This window comes from Protomyctophum parallelum (assembly GCF_964188405.1).
Source record: "Protomyctophum parallelum genome assembly, chromosome: 17".
In the NCBI taxonomy this organism is placed as follows: domain Eukaryota; kingdom Metazoa; phylum Chordata; class Actinopteri; order Myctophiformes; family Myctophidae; genus Protomyctophum; species Protomyctophum parallelum.
In genome coordinates, this window is record NC_139719.1 from 12,536,005 (window position 1) to 12,549,072 (window position 13,068).

The 13,068-nt window shown below is 43.8% G+C and overlaps 1 protein-coding gene across 2 annotated transcripts; it reads right to left on the reverse strand.

Annotated features, from left to right (window-relative positions):
- Positions 1 to 1,521: 1,521 nt before the first annotated feature.
- On the reverse strand, positions 1,522 to 12,712 carry gprc5c (G protein-coupled receptor, class C, group 5, member C). 2 transcript variants are annotated; one of them, XM_083787157.1, is made up of 5 exons: positions 12,372 to 12,712; positions 8,010 to 9,114; positions 5,190 to 5,299; positions 4,103 to 4,246; positions 1,522 to 3,120 (listed from the first exon to the last, which is right to left on the reverse strand). In XM_083787157.1, exons 2-5 carry the CDS (start codon positions 9,013 to 9,015, stop codon positions 3,088 to 3,090), a joined length of 1,293 nt encoding a protein of 430 aa, XP_083643283.1. In that variant the 5' UTR covers positions 9,016 to 9,114; positions 12,372 to 12,712; the 3' UTR covers positions 1,522 to 3,087. The 2 variants fall into 2 exon arrangements, with proteins under 2 accessions (XP_083643283.1, XP_083643284.1); XM_083787158.1 differs by lacking the exon at positions 4,103 to 4,246.
- Positions 12,713 to 13,068: the final 356 nt, after the last annotated feature.

Sequence of the window (13,068 nt, forward strand, 5' to 3'; positions counted from 1 at the left end):
CTTATGGCATATATTTTCAAATGAGGGTCCGTGGGCTATAATTACTGTCAATGTGAGGGTCCTTGACATGAAAAGGTTTGGGAACCATACTGTTCTACGCCATTAGATGGTGGGCCAGAACGTGGCGCATACAGTATGGTGGTCCGACATAACAGTCCGACAGGTATTAGTCCGACACTCACCCGTGGCTGCTTTGCCGGTTAAGAGTCAAGACACACATGTGATGCAAGACACCCGTGGCTCCCGACATGTGCTGCCGGTTAAAACTCACCCATGGTTTCCCTGTGAGGTTAGGGTTTGGTGTCGGACTAATGCCTGTCGGACTGTCTGTTAGTAGGAGTCGGACCAAACACAGTCAATGGATAATTTAGAACCTGGAACTTGCAACAAACCACCTTACAATAATAACTATATTGTTGTAAAAGTTAATAAATAAATGTGTGTGGCACAGCAATTGATAGTGTGGAAACAAATGGTACAGGTGCATACAGAAATGCTTTTGCAGGCCCCCGTCATTGAAAGTGGCACAGGGTTTTAGTTCATCAAAATGTTTCAAAAGAACATTGTATCTGGAGAGTCATAATAGTTCTAGTCATAGTTTAAGGTCTCTTGGAACGGATAGAGAAACAATGCATCATTTTAAGGCATGTGAGACATGGCTTTGGTTTGTTTTTAAGTGAGAGAAGTTTAAAGTTGACAATGAACGCAGAACATTCAAAGAATGAAAACAGAACAATCTACAGCAGCCCATCCAGGAAAGCTAATGCTGTCCATATTCTAATGCAGTGGTTCTCAAACCTTTTCATGTCAAGGAGCCCCCATCTGAAATACCAGGGAGCTCACATACAAGATTTGTGGTGTTAAAAATGTCAAATATTTAAAAGATTGTGAAAGTATGTCAAGTTATTGTTGTTATTGTTAGCTGATGTAGTGGCCTGTACTTAGACCATGGGCCACCAAAACTCTGAGTGTACAACAGTGTTGCCAACTTAGCGGATTTGTCGCAATATTTAGCTTCTTTCCAGACCCCCCTAGCGACTGAATTAGTGAAAAGCTTCTGGAGAGAAATCTAGCTACTTTTTCTGGTGAATTGGGGACAAATCGTGTTGACAGTCGCCAAAGCCTCCTTTTTCTTAATTTTCCCTCTCTCAGCCTCAAATCCACTAAGTTGGCAACACTAAACTAAAGTGCTCGGCTCAGTTATGTGCACAGAGCAAGGAAATGGTGTTCTGGGCTGGCTCCATATTTTCGTTGCTAGGGGCGCCTAAAAGTCGCTAGGGACGCTAAAAGGTTGCTAGGGGCGGCATATACCACCCCTAGCGACTTCTAGAGACTTTCCAAAGAGCCAGTAGCTACTTCTGCTACTGGAGAGTTAATTGGCAACACTGGTGTACAAATGGAAACAATGTCCATTTGTTTCCAATTGTACACAATTGCCACATAAGGGTCCATTTGGTTCCATCATCTGGGGACCCCCTGGAATCGGAAATATAGAGCTGAAACGTTTAAACAAAACCCCATTTGTAGTGTATGCCAGGTGACCAAACGTGGACTTTCTAGGAGGCTGCATGTGACACAACAGCATCATTATTTATAATTACACAGGCACATATTTATTTGGATCAAAAACAAAATATTTGGAACTTCAGTGGCTGCTGCTGATGGTACAGTACTGAATGTGCAATAAAACAAAACAAAGAAATGTTGTAGTAACAATTGAAAGCATCATCATGCCTGCACCGCCCTGAATAAATAAAAATAGAGGAGATGTGCTATAAAAGAGCCGTGATTACATAATACAGTGCTGTATATTCATCAAATTCTTCCACACAACCACATGGGCGACATATTTACACAAATTCCAAACCCACACCATTGTTGTGTGCTACAAAAAATGAATCAGTTCGGGCACAAAACAAAATTTGACACCTACATTTACTTACTTATCATACGATACAATGTGTGTATTTCGATTACTGGTGACATCCCTGTGATATCCGTCCAACCAACACTGTCAAATCCTGTCAATTTAAGTCATGAGAGCTTGCGGGTGAATAAGATGTCCCAACTTCTCCCAAGTATAGAACGAGTCACCTCTAGGATTACAATGGGTGCAGTTTGGCTGCTTCTTGGCACCTGAGTGCTCCTCACAGTACACTTGTCCTGATATGAGGTCGCATGGATTAAAGCAAAAGGAACCCTACCCCTCCCGAACCCTAGCAACGTTTCCTAAACAATTAACACAAATTGTAAAGTTATGTTCTAGTAACATTGTTCCTGGTGTTCTACATTACAGCCAACCCCGTGAGGAAATCAGTGAAATCACTGATACATTTGATGGAAGGTGCTTCTGAACATTTACTATGGTCTTCAAATGCTCTAATCTTAAAATAATAACCGAAAGTAGTCGATCTACAAGCAGAGCTTGTAGATCGACTACTTTCGATATTCCATAGAAAACATGCTGGCTTCTATATGGAACCCAAATGGCTGAAATCAGTCGTGGTCGACACCAGCAACAATAATAAACGTTTGTTTACAGTGTGTTCAGCTTGGGAATAAAGGGATATGGGAAATGTGTGTGTGTGTGTGTGTGTGTGTGTGTGTGTGTGTGTGTGTGTGTGTGTGTAGATCCCATGCATGCGTATATATACACTGCACACACAGGCTGAAAAACACTCCTGATGCAACCAATCTGCACCGTCAGCGTCATCATGGCTTTTCATTTGTGACAGTCCGTCAAGCATGGGGGAGTTCAAAGTCCGCCGTGTGGCTAGTAAATGGCGACCATTGCACAAAGCCATTGTTCTCTAGCAAATCCGCGGCTCCACCGCCACACCATGGTTTGACTTCCAAATGAGGCACTATACTGTCTGCCTCACATTTGGAACCAGGATAATCCATCAATAGAAGGTATTTTACTGCCGCCCAGCCTCCCCCCTCCACTTTGCCACTGTTATTGTTGGGGCTGACGGCTCCTCTTAGGACCAGCTCAGGGAAGCCAGGAAATTACAGTCAACAGGTGCAAATGAAAATGCATGAACTGAGACGTCTTGGAGAGCGAGGGTGTTGAGAGCCGCAGTAAATTCACCACTGCGCCTTCCTATGCAGTCCATTCCCCTGAAGTGCCAGAGAGAGACAGAGAGAGAGAGAGATTATTGTTCCCTGAGAATCATCAATGTAATGAAACAAATCCACAATGAGACACTTTTAACCACTTCAACCCTTTATATACCTAGAGGCTCTATTTCTGTCCATTTTTGAGTGGTGCAACCACTTACTATTTTTAAAGGCATTTTTTATAGTTGAAATAGCTCACAATGTGTAAAAAAAAAAAAAAGTAGATTAGGGATAAGGGGTTTAGCATGGACGAAAAAAGCCCCCTTTTCCCGTCTACACCAAATATCTTTACAGAAAATCAGCTGATCTACAAGTTGATCTGCTATTTTCGCCAAATATTTTGTTGTGTATTATGCCCAGAATAGAGATGCTAGGGTTCATGTGGTTAAAAGAATAATATAGGAGCACAAACACTGAGTCAGGACAAACCACCACCTAAATGGTCCATTTATACATCGTCGAACGACATCGGATGAAAAAAAGAAGAAAAAGAAAAGGGCCTCGATGCGTTTCAATTGAACACACAAGGTTTTTGGTCAGCCAACATGGTCGTTTGATGACGTATGAATGTGCCTTTAGCGAAACAGTCTATATTACATTATTGTCAGTAAAACTAAAATAACAAAAAGACCATAAGGACGGATCACAGGTACAGAACAGACCCAGGTCATCATAAAGCATATTGAACAAGCAGGTAAAGAAAGGACAGACAGACAGACGGACAGGTGGCCCCTGGGAGACAGGAAAAAAAGGAAAAAAGGCAGACAAAGAGGTGATTCATAGAGAACCTGTGGAAGAAGAAGTCGCTATGGATACAACCAGGGCTGAAACACAGGCTACATGTGCAGCAAAGGCAAGAGAAAAGACAAATCATCCGGAGAGGAGGAGGAATTAAGGGAAGTGGACGAGGTTGAGACGGCGTTGAGAAGGGAGGTGTGAGGCGGTGGCTGCACAAGGCCGCCCATAATGGGACACGACCTACGCTGTTGTTGAGTGTCTGCGTGTGTGTGACTTGTTCCCCCGTCTCGGTGTGTACGGAGGGGGTGCTGCTTCCGCTGCTGTTGGCCGTGGAATTGGTGGTTGCCCTGGGGATGGCCGAGTCAAAGGACAAGTCCGACTGGTGGTGCTGTGGTGAAGTCACAATGGGGGTCCATGACAAAGACATTCAAGAAGAGGCAAAATGGTGGAAAACTGAAAGGAAAAGGCCTGACCAGTTTCTTGTTCCTACATTGAATAATAGTAATAATTATTATAATACCTCGGTTTTGGATAGCACTTTTCTAAGTACTCAAAGTTGCTTTATATGGAAAGGATTAACCTGCATATTTGAGCGATAATACACACCAAGCAGTGCGGTTACTGATAAATAATGGACGACGCAAGGCCTAATTACCCCCCAGATATGAAGCAGAGGACGGTTTTCTTCTTATCTTTGATAACCAAAGGGCTCAGGGCTGATTAACCCACTTATACAATGACCACTTAATTAATAATAATAAAAACTTTAAGTAGTATCTATTCAAAGAGCTTCTGGGTGGCACAGCGCCAGGTGGAGACTGGGGTGAGTTTTCTCCACGATGTGTCCAGCTTGGCTGCACACTCAAATTAACACAATAATTGTCCGTGTTCGTGGCTGGGAAGCTAGACGGGGGGAGGCCGTTCTCCTACATGTTGGTCGGGACGGTAACATGTCATTGTTTCCGATCTCCCGTTAGTCCGATCGATTACTAACACTATCCCATAAGATTTCAAATCAGTGTACAAACAAAACAATACAATCAACACGGTTTAATGAGCTGCACCTGTGCTTGTGTGTGGTATTAGTATTAACATCTGATAGCCATAGGATAATCTAGGCGGTGGATATTGCTCTTATCTTCATGTCTTTATGTATGTAAATTGTCTTGTTCTTTGCGTTACGTCAAATGTGTGTTCTGCATACTTGGCTGCTGTGTCGCAAGACAAATTTCAGTTGTGAACTGACAATAAAGTACTATATCATATCATGATGTGAGCACAAATCAGGGTGTAACTGTGTGAGTAAGCAACGCTGAGGAGGGCCTACTCACATTCCCTATTCCCTGGCTGATGAGAGCCAGCTCTGTGGGCTGGTACACTGAACTACGCAGCTGACCAGCGTAGCCGCTGTAGCCGCTGTAGGGCGACACAGGCTTGGAACCTGGTGGGAGGGACAGAAAGACACAGGCAGGGACAAGGCAAAACAGATCAGTCATCAGTTTGTCACCCACAACAACCTCAATACATGAAAACTACAAGCTCTTTAACAATAACATGATATATTTTGGGACTGGTGTCCCAACAACAAGGTTCCAGAAGGATTTAGTCCTAGATGCTGCTACTGGGAATCACATCTATATACAGCAAGATGCCAGCAGCTATTTGTCACTTCAGCGATTTACTGCGTAGATATCAGAACACAGGAACACACGAATATGCAGACACCCTTGTGTTGTGTATTAATGACAACGCAGATTCAACAAAATAAATCTAAATCAAGTGATGAAATTATCACACATACACAAAAAAAAAAAAAAAATTCTTCATATTGCACGTGTTTGTTTCCTGTGTTCGGTCGCCTTTAATTGCAGTATAAAAGCGAGCACATACACATACGGATGTGAGTCAGCGTTGTCATTGGCGTCTTGTGGGAGTGTGGCGCGCTCCTTCTGTGAAATATCTACCCTGGATGAGACTGTTGCCACACCTTTTATCTCCATGGCGACACCCCGGCAGCGCAAACACAAGCCCTGATGTTCCTGCTGGGAATGGACGCCAGACAGAGTGGGAGTGCTGTGCTTGTGTGTCACGATGCACTGGTTAGGAACACAGGTATTATACAAGATATTCATTAACTGACTGAGAAACTGGCCGTTCCCTCTGAATCACCAACAACAATAATAACGCTGGGAATGGAATGCACTGGGAAAGGAGTTGGTACTGTACGGTCGATTGGGTTTTTATCGCGTCCTGAAGTCAATCATTGACTTCTGCTCACTCACTCACAGCCCACGACTTTGGAAACAGCACTCCAACTCCCATCTGTCTGTCTCTTTTTGTAATCTTTTACATGTTTGGCATTCTACGAAATAACGATATGATGTGAACGATGCCCAAAAACTAATTTCACCCACTTCTTTACTTCGGTAAATTTGATTCTAAAACAGCTGATCTACAAGCTCACAATGCAGTGGGCTGTGTTGCGTTGTGAGCTTGTAGACCTGCTCTTTCTGCCAAATGTTTTGCCCCCAGAATAGAGAGCGCGCCGGGAGGCTAGGGCTTAAGTAGTAAAACTCAGCGATTGACGATTGAGAGGTTTAGACAAGTATCACCGCTTTGGCGAAGCAAAACTGCCCTTTTCATGGCTATATAAATGACATCAACACCTCATTTGATTACTGTAATTTCGTAGGGCTTTCTGGGAAACATCACGCACTGCAGCCAGCCGGCGATGAGCATAATTACAGTATAACATCTCGCTAACTCTCCTGACACCAACCAACTAAAACAATGTGTCCGATTATTTTTAGATTGGAACAGATTCAGACAGACAGTGGCTACACCACGGACGACTCCATTGACAGCTTGTCTCTGTCGACGGGTGGGAGGTATCCAGTAATCTCCTGTAGGACATGAGTGTCCGCGCGGCGCCATGCACATTACCATCTGTGATTACTCCACCCACCGGAGATGAACCGCTGCCAGCATCAAAGGTTTGTGGGCAGCGGTACGTGGTGTTCTGCATAGCCCTGTTAACTGGGTGATCAGCAGTGGTGTTCACATGCTTTACTTAAGTAAACGCATAAATGCCACTTTGTAGAAATACTCTGTTTCAAGTAAAGGTCCGGGAATTCAAAATGTATTTGAGCGAAAGTATCGGCGTCAAAATGTACTTAAAGTACCAAAAGTACAAAGTACTCATTATGCAGTATGTCCAGTGTCAAGTTTTCAAATGTGTAAACATCTTTTGAAAATAGCAGATCAATGCGGTCGCGATGCAACGCATTGTGAGCTTGTAGATCGGCTATTTTCATATGGCTGCAATGTACCGTATGGGGCTGAAGTGGGTCATGTATGTTTTGTATTAATAATCAAAATCTAAGTAACCAGTAACTAAAGTTTTCCAGTAAATGTAGTGGAGTAAAAGGACACTATTTTGATCCGAGATGTAGTGGACTATAGAAGTAAAAGTACTGGAAATTGGAAATACTCAAGTAAACTACAAATACCTCAAAATGGTACTTAAGTACAGTAAGTAAGTAAATGTACTTAGTCACTTTCCCCCACTGGTGATCGGTGATCAGATACTGTTCAGTGGGGTGCAACAACATCACCATATCACATTATGTCGGGTCATCAAGAAGCTGCCAAACTCAGCAATATTTTGCTTCAAAGTCCCCTTTTTCTCTTGCTTACTGTATCTTGTGACTTTACTTATCTTGTTTCATGCGTTACGGTCATTTATTTTACAGAGGGAGGAACAAAGCCTTGGCTTGCACGTGAGCTGTCTGTCAGTTCTCGCGTACTGGTAATTGTAAACAATGTTTTGCAAGTCATTTGCATGTCAGAATGTCATGAGATGACTCCCACAAAACCGCTTCATTAACTTACAGTATGACACTGCTGGGTGTTAGACGTTAGATTCCACGACTATGTGTGAAGTGTAACAATTGAACAAGGGGAAGCTCGGGGAAGCTGATTTCTGTTTAGCTTTAACAGCCCCCTTCCATTGACCAAAACAATAATAATATATAATAATATATAATTCTGGGTGAATCATAGGTGTAAATGTATGATCTGCTATTTTCACCAAATGTTCACCCTATAATAGGGTTCATGTGGTTAAAGGTGTGCCTGTTACGTCTCCATACCTTGGTTTGGTTCATCCATGGAGAAGGCCTTGTTTTCCATGAACATGTTCTGGGACGTCTGCTCCTTGAGGATGGTCTCGTAGCCCACCCTTCGGTTGGGGTACAGGTCCTCGGCGTAGCTCTGCTGGCTTTCATCTTCTGTGGTCAGAGAGCACATTTCTGGGATGGTGTAGATGAGCAGGAACACCCAGGCGTTAGCCACCAGCGCGATGGCCATGGTCGGGTCGTCCCACGTGGGGCCTCCGCCGCTCCTCTCGTTACCGTAGACGTACATGGCGATCCAAGCCGCCCAGATGCCTACCGACAACAGGCCGGTCAGGAGGATGAACGCGCCGTCGGCCTTCCACTGCTTGTGCTTGCCCGCCATGATGGGCAGACTCGCCACCACCACTGCCAGCAGCAGGCTCATCACGTAGATGAGCGCCATGACGAAGTCCAGGTTGGCGATGTTGCAGGGGGTGGCCGTGGCTCTGCTGCCGGCTTCGGCGGCCGTGCCGTTGACGTCGAGGGGCCCTCGCGGGTGGCGCACCACGGTGATGATGAGCCACTCTGCGTTGATCACCACCTCCACCAGCCACAGCCCCAGAGCACCCAGACACAGCGCCCAGGACGCGGGCGTGATGTTCCGTCGGGCCAGGACGTTCAGCCTCACGCACTGCATCAGCAGGCAGGCGAAGCAGCCGGCGAAGAGAACCCCGAAGAGGAACCTCCGCGAGGCGCAGGTCGCGAAGTCCTTTTCCACGATGAAGGCGAAGGTCAGGCAGAAGAGGCCGTTGGTGCACACCAGGAAGCAGCCGTGGAGAGCCACCGAGCTCTGGTGGTTCTTGTCCGCGATGAAGGGCTGGCTGGCCAGCAGCGAGATGAAGAGGACCAGGGAGAACACCACGCCGGCCGCGGCCAGGGCCTCCAGCACGATGCCCCACACCGCGCCCAGGTCACACAGGTTGTAGTAAAGAGAGTCCACGTAAGGCCCACAGCCCTCCGGCAGGGTCATGTTGGCAGCCATTATGGAGACTGTCTGGGAGACGCCGAAGAGGAGGTCAAGTGTGTTCTGGAGGAGATGATGTTTTGTTTTCTGTGGGTCCTCGATCCCAACCAACAGCCCCTGCATGGTCACATGAGTCGAGAGGGAGAGTGTGAGTCAGGAAAGCGGAGGGAAATAACAGATTTCATGAAGTGTCTTCTTGCTAGTCAAGTCAAGGGATTCAGTAAGACAAACATGTATGTAATCATGAAGCAGATCATATACATACTGTACAAAACTGTGTGATGATAAGAGCTGCCATGAATGAATACAAGTAACTTTGTATATATAGGGTCTATAAGACTCTATATACAGTATACACATAATAAATTAGATGTACTGCTGTATAGAATTGTGGCTTAAACAAGCCTCAGCAGCAGCAACTCAAAAAAGGCCTTTTCTACTCATTCCATCAATCATTAATGGGATCGGTGGACATAGAGTACGTATACCATTTCTTTACATTGAGATGAAAGTGCAACTTAAAAAGGATAATGGACACCAACCCAATTGAGAGACGTACGTCACAGAAATGTTGCATACTATGTGTGCATTACAGTTTCACTGTAGGCCAAATATGTATTGAGCAAATCAAGGAGTGCTTCGCTACACAGCGCCTTTTCAAGGCTCCCTATATTAAAACAACAAATATACAACAGGGGGAACACTAGGCTATATGCAGCCTTTTGACAAATTGACTGGAACCTCTCTCTATAGTCCCAGACTTGACTTTGTGCTGCGACATGCTGTTCCTTCTTTGTTCCCGTCGGATCGCGTTACACACCGCAGAGGACAATAGTCACAGGGCAGAATCGATAAACGAGTGAGTGAGTGGTGGCAGGTGCGCTCAGTCTTTATGCTTTATGGTGGTACGTCACTCAATCTTTTTTTTCTTCTAAACTTTTTATCCCATGATTTTTGTATTGTAACCCATTTCTTTCACCCATTGTCAATTTTCTAATCTAATCCTGGGCGCTACACTCCCTCTGCCAACCTGGGTAGAGCAATGGACTGACCTCATGCTTCCTTCCATGCATGAGGAGTCCAAATGCTTCTTTTCACCTGAGAGCGGGGAGTTTTCCCGGTTGGACGTATAGCGCCTGGAAGGAACACATTATTCCAACCAGTTCCTTTCCCCTCCATCAGTGGTCACTCAATCACAACAAAGTCCAGCCTCTTCATTCCACGTGCACAGATTGGATTACTCCTCTGCTGTAAATGTTGTTTTCCACAGGCAATATGAGTGCTAATGTTTGGTTGCACGGCATCCAGTTAATTGCCTGTTAAGGAAGGACATGAACTGCCACTCACTGTCATTATAGTGTTCTTGTGTAAAGTATAGTCCAATCCAATCCACTTTATTTATATAGCACGTTTCAGAACTCAAGGTTTACAAAGTGCTGTAGCCTAGTAAGCCTTCAGTGAAACAACTGAGACATCACTGAAAAGTACAAGACAGACAGTGAAACAAAACATTACAAGGACCAAAGAAACTCAAGCGGGGTTAAAAGCCAAGGTATAGAGGGGGGTCTTACAGCGAGATTTAACCCATTCTGACCTGAGATCAGATTAAAAAAATGTCAGTCGTTCTTCGATTTTTCAAAAATAGCAGACCTACAAGCTCATATCGCGCCACTCGGTGGCGCGATATGAGCTTGTAGATCCAGCTATCCAGATCCAGATATGAGCTTGTAGGGCCAATTTGACGGAGGGGAGCGCATTCAATCATTTGGGGGCTACAACAGAGAAGGCTCGGTCACCTCTGGTCTTTTAAGCGGGTCTTCTTTGTGACCCTGAGATTTAGCTGGCTCTCAGACCGCAGTGACCTTGGAGAAGTACTATAAACCTTAATAATACTGATAGTGAAGATTCCTGTACTTTTTGAAAGGAACACATTTGAGTTGCCACAGTGTGCCACAGTGTGATTCATCAACGCAACAATCTTTGATGCTTGGGTGTTGGGACACAATAAAATATACATTGAACAATTGAGTTACAAATGGATGATGAATTAACAATTGCAAATAGATTAATTAAACTATGGGTTTGACTGTGGCTGATAGCAGCCACAAAACCCATTATAATGGACTTTGGATCATTCTTTGATTTGATCAGTTTTATAAGATGGATGACTAGGCTCTTGAGAGCTCACTCTCAATATGTTTTCAAACATTTGGGGTAATTCATTGCCTGGGCTACATAGTACATACCGTTTTTTTGCAGAGCCAAAATACTTAGAATGCCGGAGAAATAACAGTTCGAATGTGTTTATAGAGCCTATATCAACATAAATGCAATTTGGTTTCATGATTTTAGCCTAACTCAGGCTTATGTGACAGTTTTGTCAGTTTTAGCTATTTTAGCTATTTGATATTCATGTTATCTGCCCCGCCTACCCCCTTCCTATTACAAACCCATTGTAACTTCAAACTCCATTTGAACCATGATAGATTCATCGAAAACACAATAAACATAATAATGAAACATAATAAATGAAAGACATATTAGAGGGATAATATCAGTCGCCAGAACCAAGGACAGGTGTTTTTGATGAATCTATCATGGTTAAAATGGGAGTTTGATGTTACAAGGAGTTTGTATAGGAAGGGGCAGCTAAAATGAATATCAAATATCTAAATATTGAATCAAGCAACTTAAACTGTTCATAAGCCTGAGTAGATGATAAAATGACGAAAACTTTTTTTTGAAAGTGAAATATCCCTTTAAGCCTTTTCTTTTTAAAGTGCCTGGGAAATCTTTCATCATCTTTTTTCTTCTTCTTCTTTTTTAAGAACACATTCATTTCATTTTCAGACAATTGTGTTACAAGTTACAATAACTTAGTTACAATAGAAATACATTTAATTTGCATAATTATTTATAGCCTGAATTGTATTTCTGGCAGGCGACACCGTCGTACTAACAAACTAATAAGTAGCCTATACTAACTCTAATGATGAGTGTAACTGTGTAACTGCCTGCAGCAGCACAGCTGTAGGCCTATACAACCACAACCCACAACGAAACAGAACTAAAAGTAAAACTGTATGCTTTATTATCATGTATTGTATTCGTATTTAAATAATGACTAATCAACAGCGCGCAATAGACAAATACTACGTGTAAAAAAAGTTAAGTCGAGTAGCCCGTTTACCGTTACCTACACAACTGCACGTGTGCCTGTCGCGAGTGTTGAACAAATCATACAATCAATAGTGTTTTATAATTACGCTTTTATGTGTAAATCCTGGGTTTAAGTTCTGTTTAATACTCGTATTTTCTTATAGCCTATCAAATCAAAAGGAAACAACATTTATAAAGTGCATTAGCCTATTTACCTGAAGAAGAGCTCTTGGCAGGGAGTGCAGTCAGTGCGGCAGAGAGGTGGTTGTAGCTGTGTGGTCGAGCCTATAACTATAATAAGTAATAATCTTTAAACAAGTCGCTCTTTCACCTGTTCTTCTGTTCCTAACCACAGTAACACCTGCCGGAGGAGACGCAGCTCGTGTTCATGTTAACAATCTGTGAAGAAAGTCAAGAAACTCCAAAACAAGACGCGCTCATAGCACACTGACTGAGCGTTGTATTGTTGTCACACTGTTGTTGTCTCTTCAGACTCAGAGCCAAATGGTCGAAGCAAGCCAGGAATCCTCTTTTCGTTTAAGAGCGCATTCAGCCTGATCTGTTACTTACTACCCCCTCCCTAACCCTAACCCTCCCTACCCCCACCACCACATAGCTCTCTCTCTCTCACACTCACTCACTCACTCACTCGCGCACACACACACACACACACACACACACACACACACACACACACACACACACACACACACACACACACACACACACACACACACACACACACACACACACACACACACACACACACACACACACACACACACACACACACACACACACACACACACACACACGCGCGCGCACAAAGATGCACAGACACAGACACAGACACACACACAAATAATAAAATGTAGCTAGATTTATTTGTAAACCAATTTAAAAAAAGCATGT

Excerpts from the sequence above, each read along its gene's own strand:
- gprc5c (XM_083787157.1), bottom strand. The coding sequence starts at position 9,015 with ATGGCTGCCAACATGACCCTGCCGGAGGGCTGTGGGCCTTACGTGGAC. Across the intron at positions 4,247-5,189 it reads TCAGCCAGGGAATAGGGAAT|CACCACCAGTCGGACTTGTC; the intron begins GTGAGTAGGCCC and ends ACTTCACCACAG. Across the intron at positions 3,121-4,102 it reads CGCAGACACTCAACAACAGC|GGGAATGGACTGCATAGGAA; the intron begins GTAGGTCGTGTC and ends CTGGCACTTCAG.